Source organism: Epinephelus fuscoguttatus, linkage group LG23, assembly GCF_011397635.1.
Source record: "Epinephelus fuscoguttatus linkage group LG23, E.fuscoguttatus.final_Chr_v1".
NCBI lineage: Eukaryota > Metazoa > Chordata > Actinopteri > Perciformes > Serranidae > Epinephelus > Epinephelus fuscoguttatus.
The window spans coordinates 757,821-778,521 of record NC_064774.1 but is presented as its reverse complement, the minus strand read 5'-3'; the positions used below and the strand labels follow the sequence as shown (position 1 = coordinate 778,521).

Genomic DNA, 20,701 nt, shown 5'->3' with positions numbered 1-20,701 from the left:
AATTTCCAATATATACACATTATAATAAAGATATGGGATATAGTCAAGACGGCACCACCCGAGTGGCAGCTGGTTACAGTAGTTCTGACCCCCCTTCGTGGATGCGCAGTATGTTGTTCTGAGCAAAGTAGTGGCTAATGTGGCACCTTTCCTGATCTCGTAATTATGAGATAAGGATCTCGTAATTACGAGATCTTTTCTCATAATTACGAGATCAGGATCTCGTAATTAAGAGATAAGGTGTCTAATTTTTTTTATCCAGTGAATGCAATGCGCTTATAATTTACTGATTTTCCATCAAAGCATAATGAAACCTCTGTTAATACATCATATCCAATATATAAAAATAAACAATTACTTCAAATCTCAAATTTGTGAGTTGGAACATTCGAGGCATTGGATTGCTGGCAAAAGGACTAAGATCATTAATCATGTAATGAAACTCCAAGCAGATGTATGTATGTTTACTTCAGGAAACCCACCTTTCTGAAACTGAATAATGCAAGCTGAAAACCTCTCACTATAATCAAAGTTACTCTGCCACTTACAGCTCAAGAAGAAGGGGAGTCACAATTTTAATAAATAAAAATATACCACTTATCCTAAAATCAGCTATCACAGACCCAGAGGGGCGTTATGTTATTATCAATGCCTCACTACATGATAAAAGTTTTATAATCGTCTATGGTCCAAATAATGATGATCCTCAATTTTTCCACACATTTTTCTCTTCTTTAAATGACATGCCAGATTCAGTTATCATAATCGGCGGAGACATTAATTTCTGTAGTTATGGATTTGGCAGGGAAGCCCATGTTGATGTCTGAAGATATCAATGACACTTTTAGATCATTTTATAGCAATTTGCAAAGATATCTGACTATTCAATAAATTGGACAAAATCCACAATCCTTCCATTGCATGGAGGAGAATGGTATCCTGCATCCCAAAATGCAACACCTCCCTTGTCTGTTGGAAACATCAAATACTTACACATCTCCACTAACCTGCCAGACTTGTTCAAATTAAATTTCACTCCACTTCTGAAAAACATAGAGGAGGACTATAATCGCTGGATGAATTTACCACTCTCTCTTACAGGTAGAATAGTGACAGTCAAAATGATAACATTGCCAAAAATTAACTATCTATTTTCAAGGATCCCAGTTCAACCTACTACCCACTGGTTTCAATTACTGGATTCTATAACAAACAAATTCTACTGGAAAAATAAAAAAAAACATGGATCAAACTTGCAACACTGCAAAAAAAACAAAAAAAAACAAAAAACAAATTAACTGGGGGATTAGAAGCGCCAAATTTTCAGTTTTATTTTTTTGCACACCAACTACAATATATCATGAAATGGATTAAAAGCACTACACATCCCTATTCATGGGCAGATATAGAACGAGTACAATGCAAAGATATCTCACTAGCAGACTTACCATTTATGAGTACAAGCATAAAACCAAAGCCATAATTGTTTTAAAAACACTGTCATTTCTACAACTCTGGCAGCCTGGTGAAAAATCAATCAAATCTCCAAATTTACACTAACCCCCTGTAAATACACCCCTATTTGGCATAACCCAGACTTTACACTAAAGAATTCACCACTTAACTTTGTCAATTGGAAAGAGAAGGGAATCACACACTTAGATCACATATTTCATAATAATAGTCTTCTGTCATTTGACAATCTTGTCAAGAAATATGGCATTGGGAATGATCAATATCTTCACTATTTTCAATTAAAATCTGTTCTTAAAACCAAGACTAATACCGTAATAAATAACCTACAGCCCCCACCTCTGGCAGAGGACTTAATAAAGATTAAAAGCACAAAAAAGTAATTTCCAAATTATAAAACTCTTGTTAAACTTAGACATATCGATATCACTTCCCATTCAAAAATGGGAGAATGACATAACGTTCAGTCCCAGTGCCAACTACTGGTCTGACATCTGCCTCAATACCTTCACAATGTCTAAAAACACTAATAATGTTCAATAAATATTAATACAGTACAATGTAATACACAGAGCTCATCTCACCAAAGATAAAATATACAAAATGGGACTCACAGATTCTAACATATGCTCATCCTGCACTCTCAACACAATAGACAACTATTTTCATGCCATCTGGACCTGTCCCCCTGTAAGTAGCTTTTGGGAGGGGGTCATTAATAAAATTTCTACTCTCTTGGGATGCAGTCTTTCGTTATCCCTGTTGCTCTGCATACTCGGTGACCTATCTGCAATCAATCCACTAATTAATAATTCCCAACCTATACTCATTGCCATAGTAGCCTCGGCCAAAAAGACCATACTTCGGAACTGGAAAACTAAACATAAACTTAGCATAGAACACTGGTTGAAGGTAGGTAGGTACTTCATATTTATATCTCTGTGGAACACCGAGGCAGGATAAACCGGTTGGTCAAAGAGCTTCTCTGCCTGGTCAGGGTGTCATGTAGTGGGCGGGAGGGGTTGTCCATGATGGTCAAAAGCATCTGTAACATCCTCCTTTGAGTCACCACACTCACTGGATCTAATCTGGTCCCAAGGACAGACTCAGCCTTCTTCAGCAGCTTATTGATCTTGTTTTTCTCTGCAGCCTTCATGCCGCTGCCCCAGCATGATGGTGCGAAGAACAGCACGCTCCCCACCACTGAATGGTAGAAGGCATTCAGCATTGGAGCAGAGACATCAAATGACCTGAGCCTTCTCAAGAAGTGGAGGCAGCTCTGGCCCTTTTTGTATACTGTCAGCGTGTTCTCACTCCAGTCCAGCTTGTTATTAATGGGGACTCCCAGGTATTTATAAGACAGTACAATCTCCACATCCTCCCCTCCAATAGAGACTGGGGAGATTGTATCTGACCTATGGGGAGAGTTTATGGATTTATGAATCCTCATGTGCTCCAGATTCTGTTTTACATAGTCATTGTGAAGCTGGGCGCATGTTTGCACTCCCACACTGAGACATGAATTGACTGAGAGACACACTTAAATCTGTTTGTGTATCGATATGTGCGCCTGTTTTACCACTCATTACACCTGCCACTTAAGAGACAGTCTGTCGTTACACTGAAAAGATGTCACTGCATGCCACCATTACCACAGCTGTGACTATTAATAGTGCCAATATGGTTGTATTTTAATTACCATTATTATAAACCTAAGACAACTTATTGGTAAATGGAATGGACCTGCATTTGTATAGTGCCTTTCTAGTCATCTAGTGACCACTAAAAGTGCTTTTTACACTACGATTCACATTCACCCATTCATACACTGGTGGCCGAGGCTACCATACAAGGTGCCACCTGCTACTCACTTTTAACACACTCACACACCAATGGAACAGCCATCGGGAGCAATTAGGGTTTCAGTATCTTGCTCAAGGATACTTCGACATGCAGCCTGGAGGAGCCCGGGATCGAACTGCTGATCTTTCGATTGGTGGACGACCCGCTCTACCTCTGAGCCACAGCCGCCCACATTTGATTATTGATGATTAATTTATAGTGCTCTTATTAAAGCAGACTTAACAACTTACTGTACAATTCAGGATAAAATCACAAGATCAAGAACATGGAAATAATGGCTCAAATGTAAGCTAATGTAAAAGAATAATAAGAAAATTCATCAGGCATAGGACAGATGATTATAGACTGCATAAAAATAACATGATCACTAATATAAGGAAACCTAAACAAACAAGGTTTAACTCATTGTTAACCCATTGTTCCCACTCCGTCTATCTGAATTATGTTGCATGGACACAGTGGTAAAGCAGTTAACAGGAACTGTTTAGACTGTTTAGTTGTGCTTTCTGACATTCAATGTCCGATAGTGAATGTATCAATGTATCAACCAGAGCTGCAGCAAGTACCCTCTGCCTGTCCATTTCAGTAACTAGCTACTACTTACCGTGGAAAAACAAAACAAACAAAAAACACGGAAGAATGATTACAGGGAAAGATTAGCGTAAGGACGTGATGGGGTGGTTGCCTGGCAACAATATGTGAGACACATATATATCACACACTCAGAATAGATGACTAAACACTATGTCCAATGTACTCTGACTTAATTCTACCATCTAGTGGACACTTATGCGAAAACAATGTATACCGAATACTGTTACATCAGCTTCCCCTCCGAAACTGGTGAAATGGCTGCACCCAATAGTAAACATCTTGGTACGTCAGAAATGTACCTGTTAACAGGCCATTTCTGTCGTCTTAATGTGTATTTGATGCGCTAAGACCAACATATTTGACTTGTTAATACGGACGACAAAAACAGACGTTTAGAACCCTTCCGGATTCCATAAGACAACAACACCAGAGAAGCTAACGCGGCGTATAAACATCGACAGACTGAATATTTATTGAACAAAGCTGCAGTTATATTATTAATAATGAACTTGTAATGTTTAATGAACAAACCTGCTCTGTGTAACCGAAGCTGAGGGTTGAAAACAGCGTCCATTAGTTTCCGTTGTCGCTCGTTCTCCTCTTTTGATCGACAAAGTTCCTCCTCGTACTCTGCTATCGTTCTTTCAACCAGCCCAAATATCTCTTCAGCAGCCGCACTTAGTCCTACGCTCTCAGCATTTGGACTTTAGACATGTTCACACTTGAAAAACACAACAAAGACACTCTGCTAACACACCTTTCTACCAGACGCCATCTTGTTCAAACAGTGTGACGTTCGCAACAGTAAAGAGTACAGCTTCCGGGGTGAGTTAATGAGCTTCAAAATAAAAGTCCAGAAGTGTTACTCGGAATTCCAGGCTTACTCAAAAACACACACTCAGGAGGATAAATGATTAAAATACACTTATACGAAAAATGACTGTTATTGAAGTGTTCCAGTTGATTTTTAGTTTAGTTCATTTGATTTCACATGCAAAAAAAAAAGAAAAAAAGAAAAAAGTAGTAGGCAACATGAGCAACAGAAACATGATGAAGAGATACAAAAAATCCTTGGAGTGGCTTTATCGAGGCACTTTCCAGTGTATACCCTAATCCATTAGTTAACCCAGTAAAATATTACAAGGATGGAAAAAGAGAAAAATCCACACAGACTGTTAAAGGAGCTCAGTCTATTACTAGCCACTGAGGTATTTGACCAGGGTTGACGTGCCTGTTGCTGGACATGCTACGCTACCTCCGTTACTCAAATGTTAAATGAGAGTCCATGAAGCTTCTTGCATTGCATCACCGTAACATTTATTCCGTGTGTGCATGGCAAAGTCCATCCGTTACATACACATGTGACGCTCAGTACAATACAAACAAAACTGTAGCGGTCCGCGTCATTGCGGTCAAAAACCATTTGCCCTTCGGGGCCAAACACCTGATGACCATAGTGAAGTCACATCCTAAAATACCTGAACTCACCAGGTGACAGTACCGTGTCCCCCAATGCCCACACAGTGAATTACACAGTTAGAAGCAAACCTCTTAATAACATATTTGGCTCCTGTACAGACCATGTACATAATAACACAAAATTAAGATCACTTAATATTAGTAGCCAGTTTACACAGGGAATCCATAAGGGTAACATCAGAATGGTTACATCCAGCCTTTAAAGGGGAACTAATGTTTTTTTCAACCTGGGCCCTATTTTCCGATCTGCTTTTGTCTAAATGAGTGATAGGATGATCAATATTTGATATTTCTCCAGTACGAAGCTAGGGCTGACCTGCCTGCAGTCTGTCAGCGCTCGCGCTATATTAAATAATAGGGCACTCAGACAGCATCAAACAACGTCAAAATATGTCCACTTAAAGTGCATTTTTCCACACAGATAGGCTCGGATTGTTAGTGTAATTATCCGACAACATAACAGAAAGGCGAAATGAACGCACAGTTTACCTTTAGCTGGATTCGGACATGTTCCTCTGCCTGTTGCAATTTTAGTATATGTGCTCCCGAAGTAACACTGCTCCCTCTCTCTCGTCGTCCACTCTTCAGTTTCAATGAGCTCTGCATCCGTGTATGTCCGTGTACTCCATGTTCAAATAGATACAGTCCATCCAGACCCAGTTAGTCAAAACCAGGTAAAATGTAAACATGTTTGTTGTGGCAAGTCAAAACACTCACTCAGAGAGTGGAAGTCTGGCTCTGAAATCTCATGTCTTGCGAGATTTGAGTTGTTGCAGAAAATTACCGCTGGAGTGACCTTATAAATGCAAGGACTCTGATTTGTTGTCTCTGTTTGGAGTAGTCATGACTGAATTTTTACCCAATTTTGACCAACTGGATCTGGATTAGCCATTCGAATTTGATGACCACCTGTATTTAGAGCGGACAAAGAGAGAGAGGGAGCAGTGTTACTTTGGGAGCGCATATACTAAAATTGCAATAGGCAGAGGAACATGTCCGAATTCATTCACGTTCATTTCTCCTTTCCGTTATGTTGTTGGATAATTATACTAACAATCCGAGCCTATCTGTGTGAAAAAAATGGACTTTTAGTGGATGTATTTTGACGTTGTTTGATGCTGTCCGAGTGCCCTATTATTTAATATAGCGTGGGCTCACAGGCTGCAGGCAGGTCAGCCGTAGCTTCATACTGGAGAAATATCAAATATTGAACATCCTATCACTCATTTAGTCAAAAGTAGATCGAAAAATAGGCCCCAGGTTGAAAAAAACATTAGTTCCCCTTTAATAGCTTGATGTGCAGTTTACACAGATAGTCCATAAGTGTAACGTTCAGGAAATAAAATCAAACCTTTAACACATAATCCATCAGTATAACTTTTTTTCGTAGGGCAGAGCTGCCAACTCTTTTCCGATGAAAGTAGCTAGCACTAGCTCCAAAAAGTCGCTTAAAGTCTCCAGATGACATCATATGCTTACATGGATATTGATGCAACTTCGCAGACTGAATCACCATAACCTTGATCTAAACCTTCCAGGTAGAAACTCCAAAGTGTTGTGAATTGCAGTGATATGTGAATTCAGCAAACCTGTTTATTTCTGTTATTTTCAGCCATGACTGAAACATTTAAAGATACATAGTTTAAAACCATGGTTCATCCTGTCTGACATGTCTGCTGTGCTTATTTTATGTCCTAAGTTGCTTTATTACTTCCCTTGCTTTCACTTGTCTCTGCAGCAGCTGCTCCTCTCATCCATCAATCAGATCAGCTCTGATTGGAGCTCTTGATCAGTTATCCACCCCATGACTCATACTACTGCTGCCAAGAAGAAACACAACAAAAACAACCAACGAAGAGTTCCACATGCACTGTCTTTGTGAACCCATAAAACCTCTGAATTTCAAGAGGGGACACAGAATGATACAGACGGACCCAAAAGAGACTAAAAATGGCATGGGAGCTAGGTAGAAAAAAGGACTGTTTCTATCAAAGGAGTCTGGTGACTGTGGACGGGGACAGCAGCAAAACCTATCTTAGTCACATAAAAACAGGGTCACCTAAACAATATCCACATCAGTTTAAGTGGACACTACATTAAAAGTATTTCCAACACCTAACCATGCTGTCAGACAGCCCTTTACAACTGAAAACTGATGCAGTTACAATTATGCTCTCCTAAAAGCAACCAGACTCCACAGAACAAACTAAATGACCTTATGTTATTTATCTTATTTACACAGTACAATTTATTCCCACTAAAACTCAACAATAAAAGATACACAGTTAAACAACAAAAGAAAAACAAACAAAAATACTATGGGATGAAAGAATAATTACATATCATTAGCCTCATAGCATAATTGCCTAAGTCATATTTTGGCCAAATTGAGATATCTGCCTAACTCTGCTCTCCTAAGGCTGCTGAGTCACTGTGCCTTACTGGCTATATCCACAGCCAATCAGAGTGCTTGTTACATTCCATAATCACTATCTGCCCAAGTCGATTTGACTTAGGCATTTTTGACGCTCAATACAAGTTGGCAGCCCCCGAGAAAAGGAGGGCTAAGCTGACCGCAAGTGAAGCATTGGCTCTTCTCTTTGATGCATCTGGTAAGATAGTTCATATTTCTTCAACTTTCTATACAGTAAATGCCTTTCTCCCCAATTCATAGCATCTGTGTTTGGTTCAAAGAATATTTATTTCTATTCTGTATGTGTTCAAGAGGTTATAGTTGAGCTTTTTGTTTACTCAAGTTTAGTAGGACTCCCTCAGCCATGTATTTTTTCTTTAAACCACTGGTATAAGAAATTATCTGCCCTCTTAAGAAGGCTTTCATTGTGTCCCACAATACAAAGCTACTGGGGGAAGAGGCACAGTTTGTTTCACAACTTTTTTGAGCAAAGTTGGATCCAGCTGCCACGTGTATGGTCCCTGGATTTTTTCAAGTATAAACAATGAGAGTGTCAGTGGGGAATGGTCTGACATGATCCTCGATAAATATTCAGTTTCCATAACTCGATGGGTTAATTGGTAAGATGTAAGAAAATTTTTTTATCCCCGTATGGGAATTATGGAGACATGAATAGAAGGAGTACTCTCTAATTGTGGGGTGAAAGTGTCTCCAGGTGTCACAGATGTTTAGATCTTTCATAAAGGCCACTGTGGATCTGGCTGCTTGAGTTGTTGTCACTACAGAGTCTGAGGACCTGTCTAAAACTGTGTGGCATGTCATTTCTGTCTCTACATGGCTCTGCATCGCTCATGGCAGACATGTGAGCACACTCCCACCAGTTGACTGACACCCCCCCCCCAAAAAAAGACAAACAACTGGCTGTTTCTCAAGTCTCTTTCTTAGGGCAAGTGACTGAACAGTTTAATCACTTATCTCTGTCATGAATTTTTTTTCCCACAAATTGAACAGCTAAATGGTTTCTCTCCTGTATGACATCTCATGTGTCTCTTCAGATCTCCACTTTTACCAAAACCATTGCCACACTGAGAGCAGTTAAATGGGTTCTCTCCTGCATGAGATCTCATGTGTCGATTCAGAGTTAACTTTCGACTAAATCTTTTTCCACACTCAGAACAGCTAAATGGTTTCTCTCCTGAATGAGATCTCATGTGTTTCTTCAGATCTCCTCTGCAACCAAATCTTTTCCCACACTCAGAGCAGCTAAATGGTTTTTCTCCTGTATGACGTCTCATGTGTTCCTTCAGACTTCCACTTTGAGTAAAGCTTTTGCCACACTCAGAGCAGCTAAATGGTTTTTCTCCTGTATGACATCTCATGTGTTTCTTCAGACATCCATTTTGAGCAAAGCTTTTGCCACACTTAGAGCAGCTAAATGGTTTCTCTCCTGAATGAGATCTCATGTGTCTCTTCAGATCTCCACTTTTACCAAATCTTTTCCCACACTCAGAGCAGCTAAATCGTTTCTCACCAACAACCAAATCATTGACAGAGACTTCATGGTTTTTCAGAGAGTTTAGACCTGACTGAGGTTCTCTGGTCTCCATCCAATCATCACTGTCATCAGTCTCTGGTTCAGAAGACGCTCCAGTTTTGTCATCTGTCTCAGGTTGTAAATGTGTATCTGGATCTGAGTTCCTGGCTGGTTCTGCTCCTCCACAGTCCTCTCCCTCTGCTTCTGTTTCCATCTGTTCAGTGTGTCTTTCATGAAGCTGTGAGGACTGAGGTTTCTCTTCATCATCTTCACTCTTCACAGGGACAGGAGTGGATGCGAACTTGGTGATATCATCCTCCTCCAGCCCTTGAAGCTGCTCTCCCTCCTGACTGATCCAGAGTTCCTCCTGTTCCTCTTTAATGTGTGGAGGCTCTGGGTCCTCCTGGTCCACACTGGAGCTCCACTGCTGCTGCTCAGGGGTAACCTCTTCTTTAACCACCGACAGCTGCTGGATGTCTGCAGGAAACAGGAAACAGTAAACACACACACACACACACACACACACACACACACACACACACACACACAGATGTTACAGAGAAATGTTGACGTTAATTCACATCACAGCTCAAAAACTCCTTACTGAACTTCTACAGATCTCTGAGCATCAAACAGCTTCACAGTGTTCACTCAGTTGTGTCAGAGTGAGTGAGGTTGAGGTGAGCTTTATTAACATTAATATGTACTGTTACTCTTGTTATGTTGGGAGGCTACAGTGTGGCTCTTCATGTGCTCAGTCTAAAGTGAATTATGTGAGAATCTCAGACCTCAGACAACTTGATCATACCTGATCATATCTCTGTCAGCTCTGACTGCCATCTCACAGCATTTGTTGTGTTCCTTTTTAATCAAGTGTGTTTGGGTCTCACGTAGGGTTGCCACTGTCCCGTATAATACGGGACCATCCCACATTTAAAATGTACTGTCCCTTGCTAAATCAAAACAGAATGCAATTTGTCCCTTATTTCTGTGCACACACTGCTGCATAAACCATGTGTTCATGGTTAAAGTTTATGGGTTTATAAGTCCTTATGTGCTCCAGATTCTGTTTTACATAGTGTAGCATTATCAGAGTTGAGTTATAGTACATCACTTCCATCTAGAGGTCAGAGACAGAGAGTGTCTTGTAATAGATGTTGTTAATAAAGTAAAGTTTCCAAGTTAAACACAAGACATGCAGTCCAAGCTCTCACTCTTTCTTTCATCACATCATAACACATAGTCGTTGTGAAGCTGGGGGCACGTTTGCACTCTCACAGTGAGACATGAACTGATTGAGAGGCACACTTAAATCTGTTTGTGTTTTGATATGTGCGCCTGTTTTACCACTCATTACACCTGCCACTTAAGAGACAGTCTGTCGTTACACAGAACAGCTGTTCTCTGTCTACTCAGCGGTTTTCTGTAGATTATCTTTACAACTCGGCTCGTTGCTGGTAACTGGCGCTAGGAGTCCAGACCAAGTCTGCTTGAAGAATGAGGATGCAGAACTGACGTCCATGCAGAAACACATTTATTTCTCCTCTACAGCAGGAAAAAATAAAATAACATAACGCAGGGCCTTCTCACAGAGACGATGTATGGGGACATTATGGTAGCTAAATAGCTGCAAATCTGTATCTCAATCTGTGTGTGCGTAATCAGATATGTAAATGTGTAAAAAAAAATCTACAAATCTGTATTAAGATTTGCAAGTATATTGCGATCTGTAAATGTCTACAACAATCTGTAAATGTGTACAACGATCTGCAAATGTGTACAGAGATCTGTAAATCTGTACACAGATCTGCAAATGTGTACAGAGATCCGTAAATATGTAGACAGATTTGTAAATACCATGGTAAATACCTATGTCTTCAGCTTTGACTCAGTCGGGCCTCTCAATTGGCTCTCTTTGCACACGTGATTTTTGCTACTCTTCTGCCATGCGAGATCCGCAAATGTGTGAGAAGATTTGTGTCTGTAAATCAAAGTGTGCCTCACCCTGAGCACAGGCTGACAGGCTCAAGCTGCAGCCAACCTCAAATTGTTTTGCCCTGAGCACAGGCTCACAGGCGCTACTTTGCTGCACTGTTTTGTTGCTGTATGGATAGGCTGCATCCTTAAGAAGCTGGCAGATCTGGGTGTGGAGACATTTTCTATTAAAGTTATTTTTGGCCAAGGTGAGAACCACCAGATGATAACAAAAGCAGCCTTACAGTTCCTGCGTGAAGCAGGGCTGTATATGAAGATTCAAATACTCTGTCCAGTGGAGGGCAGTGATACGCCAAGTAGCGTCAAAACTGCCGGAAATCGAGAAGAAGAAGAAGACCGCATCCTTGGAGGCCCACAGTCTATGCCATAGACATATAGGCCCAATTCCAATCCGATCCCTTACAGACTCACTGACTTAGAGGCGTGTAGCAACCAAAAACGTAATAACGGCCAATAATGTAATAACTACCAATAACGTAATAATTTTGGCCATTTTAAATGTAATAAAGCCAATAATGTAATAACTTGCCAATAATGTAATAAAACCTTTGAGCCAATAACGTAATAACTTTTTGCCAATAATGTAATAAGTTATTACAGTAAGTTATTATTATTGGCTGGTTATTACGTTATTGGCCTAGTATTTAAAAACCCTTTGAAAATGTAATAACTGGTGCTGATAATGTAATAATATTATATATGACTGCAGTTCTTGGGAATAATACACTTTTTTGCAGTTTTTGTGCAGTTCACTGAATTAAAATAAGTACAGTGGACAAATTTAAGATTTAGATTCTCTCTCTATCTCTCTCTCTTGCTTGCTCTCTCTCATTATTAATATTGATCAGAAAAAAATGATGTTTGATCCTGTAAGATTCTGTGATGTCATCCAGGTGTTTAACAGAGGGTTTACTACAACTCTATGATATAACAGCCTATAGATCACATCTGGACTCTGTGAGGAACTGGAGCTGTTTTATAAAATATATGTGACATTAATTAATATCCATCTAATAAAAGACAACAGGTCTATATATATAAAACTTTAAATTCTCCCTTAAGTGCCTTAAGTATGACATTGTAGGTCTCATCTGACATTGGCCTCTGTCCATGTCCTCTGCATTTCTCTCTCTCTCTCTCTCTCTGTCAAATGAATTAACAATACTTTTTTTTTCTTGGACTATTATTTATTTCCAATCAAAAATTCTCAACTGTAATATACAATATACAGCATATTGTGTGAACAACAAAAATAAAATTAAAACTGTTCATCCTCAAATGAAAAATGGCTTCACAGTATGTGCATTCCAAAAAGCTGAACTGCATATATATATATATATATAACTTTAAATTCTCCCTTAAGTGCCTTAAGTATGACATTGTAGGTCTCATCTGACATTGGCCTCTGTCCATGTCCTCTGCATTCCAAGCTGATGCAGATGAGGAGGATGAAGACTGTTGGAATTACTTTCATTTTTTCCAGATATGTCAAATACCTAAAATGATTATTCCCTTTTACACTCTAAGCACATGATGATATGACCTGACATACTGTATATTACAATACCACACACTAATGTTATAAATTAATTATGCAAGACACAGGCCCAGTGTAGCTACTGTCAAAGTCAATATTTCATGGTAAAGCAGGCTGATGAACTCATTAGGTTAGTAGCCTATATTTTTCCACTCAGTCTTTCAGTGTCATTTTTACACCAGGTTTAGCTAATGTGATATGAATCTTTGAATGTACGATATAGACTACACATAAACATAGACATGAATAAAACTCTCAATTAATCTTCAATACACAAATTTAGCTAGCTAGCAATTTTTCTGTTGTCATGCTCTCTCAATGTTTACATATCCCTTGCACTTAATACATTTATGAGGAGGGATTCCAACTGAATTAAGAATGCTGCTAAATCTGAGAATTATTTACCTTTCCACATGCTGCAAGAAGTTCCCCAAGTCTGCAGAAAAAGTCTAATTGCCAGTCACATCAACTGGTTATCTTGACATGACTTTGCCATCTAGTGGTCAGTAGGGTGTGCTGCAAAAGAAAACATTTCTCCGAGAAAGGGAATTTTGAATGGGTAAAATTGTGCTGCCACTTAATTAGCAACTTCAGTGACTATGAGTGTTCTGGAGATAACACTAAGCATCAAGTCCATTTGCAAACATATAATTAGCATGGTAGAAGTTTGCATCTCAATGTAGATTAGAAACAGGCACGCAGTGCAGAACTTAAAATGTTTCACAATTGTGTTGAAGTCACTGTGTGGTCATTGCGTGGCATCAACCTGAGCATAAACTAGACATATTCGACAGTGAAAATAAAAAAATAACAGTCATATATAATATTATTACATTATCAGCACCAGTTATTACATTTTCAAAGGGTTTTTAAATACTAGGCCAATAACGTAATAACCAGCCAATAATGTAATAACTTATTACATTATTGGCAAAAAGTTATTACGTTATTGGCTCAAAGGTTTTATTACATTATTGGCAAGTTATTACATTATTGGCTTTATTACATTTAAAGTGGCCAAAATTATTACGTTATTGGTAGTTATTACATTATTGGCCGTTATTACATTTTTGGTTGTTACACGGCGCGTTCATGTGAAGTGCGTGAGTGTATCTATATATATCTATCGATCGATCGATCGATAGATATATATAGATATATATTCTGTGGAATATATTGTGTGGAATATATGATGACAATAACCGATAAATGATCACGCCCAGAGCCGCCAGTGTCAACAACATTTTGTAGAGAGGGGGATAAGTGCTGTCCCATTCCTATTTGTAGCATCCGGAGCCCTTTCAGACTCACACTCAATCACTTACAGCTGACGTAAGTTAAGTCAGTGAGGGTTCACGGCTTGAGTCTTTAGGGGCCGGATTGGAAATGGGCCATATACTGTACATAGACGCCGCATTGACTGCCACTGCCAATCAAAGCCGACGTCCTCGCCGGCCGCCATCTTGGATGGGTCTCGCTTCGCCTCCACAGTGCATTCACTTCTATTGAGGAAGGAGCTGTATGCACAAGTAAAATAGAATAACTCACTGAATTTTCAACTGATTTTCACGCGGTTTGGTTTGTTACAAACGGCACACATGTAGCTATGATACAGGATGCTTTCATACATTAAAAATGCGGGATTTCATGCTTTAATACTTTCTGCAGATAGCAACAGCATGTTATTTAGGTCACAACACAGTTCTTTTATTCACCTCAACCCCAGAGTGAGAGACATAAATATAGAGAGATATATATATATATTTATCTATATATAGATCTATATCTATATATATATATATATATATATATATATATATATATATATATATATATATACATATACATATATATATATATACATATACATATATATATATATATATAGATATATAGATATACATATATATATATATATATATATATACATATACATATATACATACATATATATATATATACATATACATACATATACATACATATATACATATATATATATATATATATACATATATATATATATATATATATATATATATATATATATATATATATATACACATATACATACAGTACAGGCCAAAAGTTTGGACACACCTTCTCATTCAATGCGTTTTCTTTATTTTCATGACTATTTACATTGTAGATTCTCACTGAAGGCATCAAAACTATGAATGAACACATGTGGAGTTATGTACTTAACAAAAAGGTGAAATAACTGAAAACATGTTTTATATTCTAGTTTCTTCAAAATAGCCACCCTTTGCTCTGATTACTGCTTTGCACACTCTTGGCATTCTCTCCATGAGCTTCAAGAGGTAGTCACCTGAAATGGTTTTCCAACAGTCTTGAAGGAGTTCCCAGAGGTGTTTAGCACTTGTTGGCCCCTTTGCCTTCACTCTGCGGTCCAGCTCACCCCAAACCATCTGGATTGGGTTCAGGTCCGGTGACTGTGGAGGCCAGGTCATCTGCCGCAGCACTCCATCACTCTCCTTCTTGGTCAAATAGCCCTTACACAGCCTGGAGGTGTGTTTGGGGTCATTGTCCTCTTGAAAAATAAATGATCGTCCAACTAAACGCAAACCGGATGGGATGGCATGTCGCTGCAGGATGCTGTGGTAGCCATGCTGGTTCAGTGTGCCTTCAATTTTGAATAAATCCCCAACAGTGTCACCAGCAAAACACCCTCACACCATCACACCTCCTCCTCCATGCTTCACAGTGGGAACCAGGTATGTGGAATCCATCCGTTCACCTTTTCTGCGTCTCACAAAGACACGGCGGTTGGAACCAAAGATCTCAAATTTGGATTCATCAGACCAAAGCACAGATTTCCACTGGTCTAATGTCCATTCCTTGTGTTTCTTGGCCCAAACAAATCTCTTCTGCTTGTTGCCTCTCCTTAGCAGTGGTTTCCTAGCAGCTATTTGACCATGAAGGCCTGATTCGCGCAGTCTCCTCTTAACAGTTGTTCTAGAGATGGGTCTGCTGCTAGAACTCTGTGTGGCATTCATCTGGTCTCTGATCTGAGCTGCTGTTAACTTGCGATTTCTGAGGCTGGTGACTCGGATGAACTTATCCTCAGAAGCAGAGGTGACTCTTGGTCTTCCTTTCCTGGGTCGGTCCTCATGTGTGCCAGTTTCATTGTAGCGCTTGATGGTTTTTGCGACTCCACTTGGGGACACATTTAAAGTTTTTGCAATTTTCCGGACTGACTGACCTTCATTTCTTAAAGTAATGATGGCCACTCGTTTTTCTTTAGTTAGCTGATTGGTTCTTGCCATAATATGAATTTTAACAGTTGTCCAATAGGGCTGTCGGCTGTGTATTAACCTGACTTCTGCACAACACAACTGATGGTCCCAACCCCATTGATGAAGCAAGAAATTCCACTAATTAACCCTGATAAGGCACACCTGTGAAGTGGAAACCACTTCAGGTGACTACCTCTTGAAGCTCATTGAGAGAATGCCAAGAGTGTGCAAAGCAGTAATCAGAGCAAAGGGTGGCTATTTTGAAGAAACTAGAATATAAAACATGTTTTCAGTTATTTCACCTTTTGTTGTTAAGTACATAACTCCACATGTGTTCATTCATAGTTTTGATGCCTTCAGTGAGAATCTACAATGTAAATAGTCATGAAAATAAAGAAAACGCATTGAATGAGAAGGTGTGTCCAAACTTTTGGCCTGTACTGTATGTATATGTGTGTGTGTATATATATATATATATATATATATATATATATATATATATATATATATATATATATATATATATATATATATATATCACACTCTGGGGTTGAGGTGAATAAAAGAACTGTGTTGTGACCTAAATAACATGCTGTTGCTATCTGCAGAAAGTATTAAAGCATGAAATCCCGCATTTTTAATGTACGAAAGCATCCTGTATCATAACTACATGTGTGCTGTTTTTAACAAACCAAACCTCGTGCAAATCAGTTGAAAATTCAGTGAGTTATTCTATTTTACTTGTGCATACAGCTCCTTCCTCAATAGAAGTGAATGCACTGTGGAGGCGAAGCGAGATCCATCCAAGATGGTGGCCGGGGAGGACGTCGGCTCTGATTGGCAGCGGCAGTCAATGCGGCATCTATGTACAGTATATATGTCTATGGCATAGACTGTGGGCCTCCAAGGATGCGGTCTTCTTCTTCTTCTCGATTTCCGGCAGTTTTGACGCTACTTGGCGTATCACTGCCCTCCACTGGACAGAGTATTTGAATCTTCATATGCAGCCCTGCTTCACGCAGGAACTGTAAGGCTGCTTTTGTTATCATCTGATGGTTCTCACCTTGGCCAAAAATAACTTTATTAGAAAATGTCTCCACACCCAGATCTGCCAGCTTCTTAAGGGTGCAGCCTATCCATACAGCAACAAAACAGCGCAGCAAATTAGCGCCTGTGAGCCTGTGCTCAGGGCAAAACAATCTGTGGTTGGCTGCAGCTTGAGCCTGTCAGCCTGTGCTCAGGGTGAGGCACACTTTGAGTTACAGACACAAATCTTCTCACACATTTGCGGATCTCACATGGCAGAAGAGTAGCAAAAATCACGTGTGCAAAGAGAGCCAATTGAGAGGCCCGACTGAGTCAAAGCTGAAGACATAGGTATTTACCATGGTATTTACAAATCTGTCTACATATTTACGGATCTCTGTACACATTTGCAGATCTCTGTACACATTTACAGATCGTTGTACACATTTACAGATCGCAATACACTTGCAAATCTGAATACAGATTTGTAGATTTTTTTTTACACATTTACATATCTGATTACGCACACACAGATTCTAAATACACATTTGCAAATTTGAAAATGATGAACTAAAAGAGAGAATTAAAGAACAGGAAAGATACAAGATGCGATGGTGCCTGAAGCTGAAAGGTTTGGAGGAAAAATCTGACGAGAACGTCAGAGCTGACACCATACAGCTCTTCAGGAAAATTGCTCCGAACTTAGAAATGCGCCAGCTAGAAGAAGCCGTCGACGTCGTACACAGGGTGGGAAAGAAGGAAAACAACCGCAGCAGACCACTGGTTGTGCTGTTCGTACGGAGGCTGGTCAAAGAAGAGATCTGGCGCAGAAGCAAGGATTCCCCGGTGTGCAAGGAGAGAGGCGTCCGCTTCGCGGAGATGATGCCACTGGAAGACAGAGAGGCGAGGAAAAAGTTGTGGCCGCAGATTGAACAGGCTCGTCTGGAAGGAAAACGAGCCTACTACCGTGGGTCACACGGATACATAGAGGGTCAAAAAATTGGCTGACAAAATGCAGACTTTGTTACAAGAATACACAATATGAGTGAAAGATGGTAATACGGGACACAGTTGCTTATTAAAAAGAGTAAGTTCAGCCCTATACTTGTAAACACTGAGTGTTATTGTTAAATTTGTTAATTTTATTTTGACTGAATGTTCAAGTGCACTATTTCATTTGCTTCGTTAAATGTGAGGGGTCTGAAAGACTTGGTTAAAAGAAAATCTCTATTTTTGTTTTGCAAAGGGCGGAAAGCACATTGTATACTATTACAGGAAACTCATTCTTCCGATGCAGATGTGAACTTTTGGACTAATATGTGGGGTGATCGAATATTGTTCAGCCATGGAAGCAACAGGTCTGCTGGTGTTGCTATTTGTTTTCATAGATTTCCAGGGGATGTAATCACACACAGAACGGATAGAGAAGGTCACTGGCTAATTGCTGTTCTAAAGATTGAAAGTCATTTTTTGATTTTAATTAATATATATGGTCACAAGTCCGTTATTCGAATTCGAGTGTTAGGAAAAAGAAAAACAAAGGTTACTGGAAATTTAACTCTAACCTACTAAAACATAAAGACTATTGTTCCAAAATAAAAAAAAAAATGATAACTGAAATTGAAAGGGATAACAGCATAAATAGTTTTTGTAATAAATGGGAATTCGTTCATTTCAAAATTAGAGAATTCTCTATCAAAACCAGTAAAGAATTAAATTAAAAAAAAGTAGAGAAGAAGAAAGCAATTTGTTTTGTGAAATCAATCAGTGTTGTGGCAAACCAGATTTGTCTAGTGAAGACAAGGAAAAATTATTGCTTCTACAATCCAAAATTGATGATATTTATATGAAGAGAGCCCAGGGTGCTTTTGTCAGGTCAAGGGCAAAATGGATGGAGGAGGGAGAAAAAAAACACATCATACTTCAGCAGGCTGGAGAAAAAAAGACAGGAAAACAAGGCTATAACTAGTTTGTTGATCAATGAAAGAGAATGCAAAGATAGCAAAATTATTGAGAAAGAAATTTTTATGTTCTATAGCAAATTATATTCGTCTGTATACTCTCCTATTGATTCAACCAAATTCTTTGACCAAATTGCAAATTTTAAACCCAACATCAATAACTCATTCAAAACAATTTGTGATTCAGATTTAAAAATAGAAGAATTAGACACGGTCAGTTTGAAATTGTCACTTAACAAGGCCCCTGGCTCTGATGGGCTCACTGCAAATTTCTATCATTTCTTTTGGAAAGATATTAGAAGTCTGTTGTTCAAAGCTATACAAGAATGCATTGCGAAACAAGAGCTAATGCCTAGTATGAAACAAGGGCTGATAACACTAATTCCCAAACACAGCAAAGATAAAAGAGTACTAGATAATTTAAGACCTATTACACTCCTCAACACTGATTATAAATTGCTGTCAGGATGTATAGCTGCTAGACTTAAAGAAGGTTTGTCACAACTTATTGATGAAACGCAATCTGGCTTCCTAAATGGAAGATCTATTCACAACAACATACGACTGGTTTTGGATTTGATTGATTACAGTCATGTATAATCAGAGGAGGGGTTCATTCTCTTTCTAGACTTCTATAAGGCTTTCGATTCAGTGGAGCACCCCTTCATATTAAGTACTTTAAATTATTTTGGTTTTGGTCAGAAATTTATAAACCTGATTGGTATGTTATATAAAGATATTAATAGTTGTGTGGCTTTGGAACAAGGTACTTGCCCAAGATTTCAGGTAAATAGGGGTATTAGACAGGGTTGCAACAGCTCTCCCTTGTTATTTATTCTAGTAGCCAAGCTATTATCAATTATGATAAAAAAATAATGGTATTGAAGAAATAAATATTTTAGAAAGAAATACAATAATAAGTCAATTTGCGGACGATACAACTTTATTTTTAAAAAATGAAATGCAAATGCCTAAAGTATTAAACTCCATCAACATATTTTCCAAAGCGTCAGGCTTGAAACTAAATATTGATAAATGTGAAATATTGGCACTTCATGATCAGCCGGCACTGTCAATATGTAACATTTCGGTCAAAAGTCAAGTGAAATACATGGGTATAGTTATTACTGAGAATAAAGAAACAAGGGAGAGGGAAAATGTTTGTAAAAATGTGGATAAATGTAAAACTATTCTGAATTCTTGGTTACAGAGAGACATTACTGTATTTGGAAGGGTTCTGCTTTCTAAAATGGAGAGTTTGTCAAGAGTTATTTATCCTGCCTTTTCACTTGAAATTTCAGACAAAATGACTAAACTTATTAATAATTTAACTTCAAATTTATTTGGAAGAACAAATGCCAGTACATTAGAAGAGCTGATGTGGTCAAGAGTATCGAAGAGGGCGGCTTAAATGCTACTGACTTCTCAGTTATGAATGGTGCTCTAAAACTAAAATGGCTCAGTTCTTTTATTCTGCACAAAGACTCTTTTTGGTTTACCATTCCAAAAGCAATTTTTCAAAAAATGGGAGGCATGGATTTTCTATTGCACTGTGATTACGATGTATAT

At 38.7% G+C, this 20,701-nt stretch overlaps 2 protein-coding genes and 1 pseudogene across 6 annotated transcripts in view; all 3 read right to left on the bottom strand.

The window, feature by feature from the left end:
• Nucleotides 1-20,701, bottom strand: part of LOC125884150 (gastrula zinc finger protein XlCGF57.1-like) — a 561,995-nt gene that overhangs the window by 222,524 nt on the left and 318,770 nt on the right. The window contains exon 1 of one of the 5 annotated variants that reach the window (XM_049568965.1): nt 4,462-4,739. The exons of the other annotated variants lie outside the window; for them this stretch is intronic. Coding sequence (XP_049424922.1) covers nt 4,462-4,504 — 43 coding nt within the window. The 5' untranslated portion in view covers nt 4,505-4,739. Of the gene's footprint in view, nt 1-4,461; nt 4,740-20,701 lie in introns of those variants that run through there. 5 annotated transcript variants of the gene reach the window in all.
• Nucleotides 1-20,701, bottom strand: part of LOC125884157 (oocyte zinc finger protein XlCOF6-like) — a 76,167-nt pseudogene that overhangs the window by 54,300 nt on the left and 1,166 nt on the right.
• Nucleotides 7,369-13,733, bottom strand: LOC125884176 (gastrula zinc finger protein XlCGF17.1-like). The gene is made up of 2 exons (XM_049569015.1): nt 13,294-13,733; nt 7,369-9,833 (listed from the first exon to the last, which is right to left on the bottom strand). The coding sequence occupies exons 1-2, from the start codon at nt 13,301-13,303 to the stop codon at nt 8,803-8,805; spliced, it is 1,041 nt and encodes a 346-aa protein (XP_049424972.1). The 5' UTR covers nt 13,304-13,733; the 3' UTR covers nt 7,369-8,802.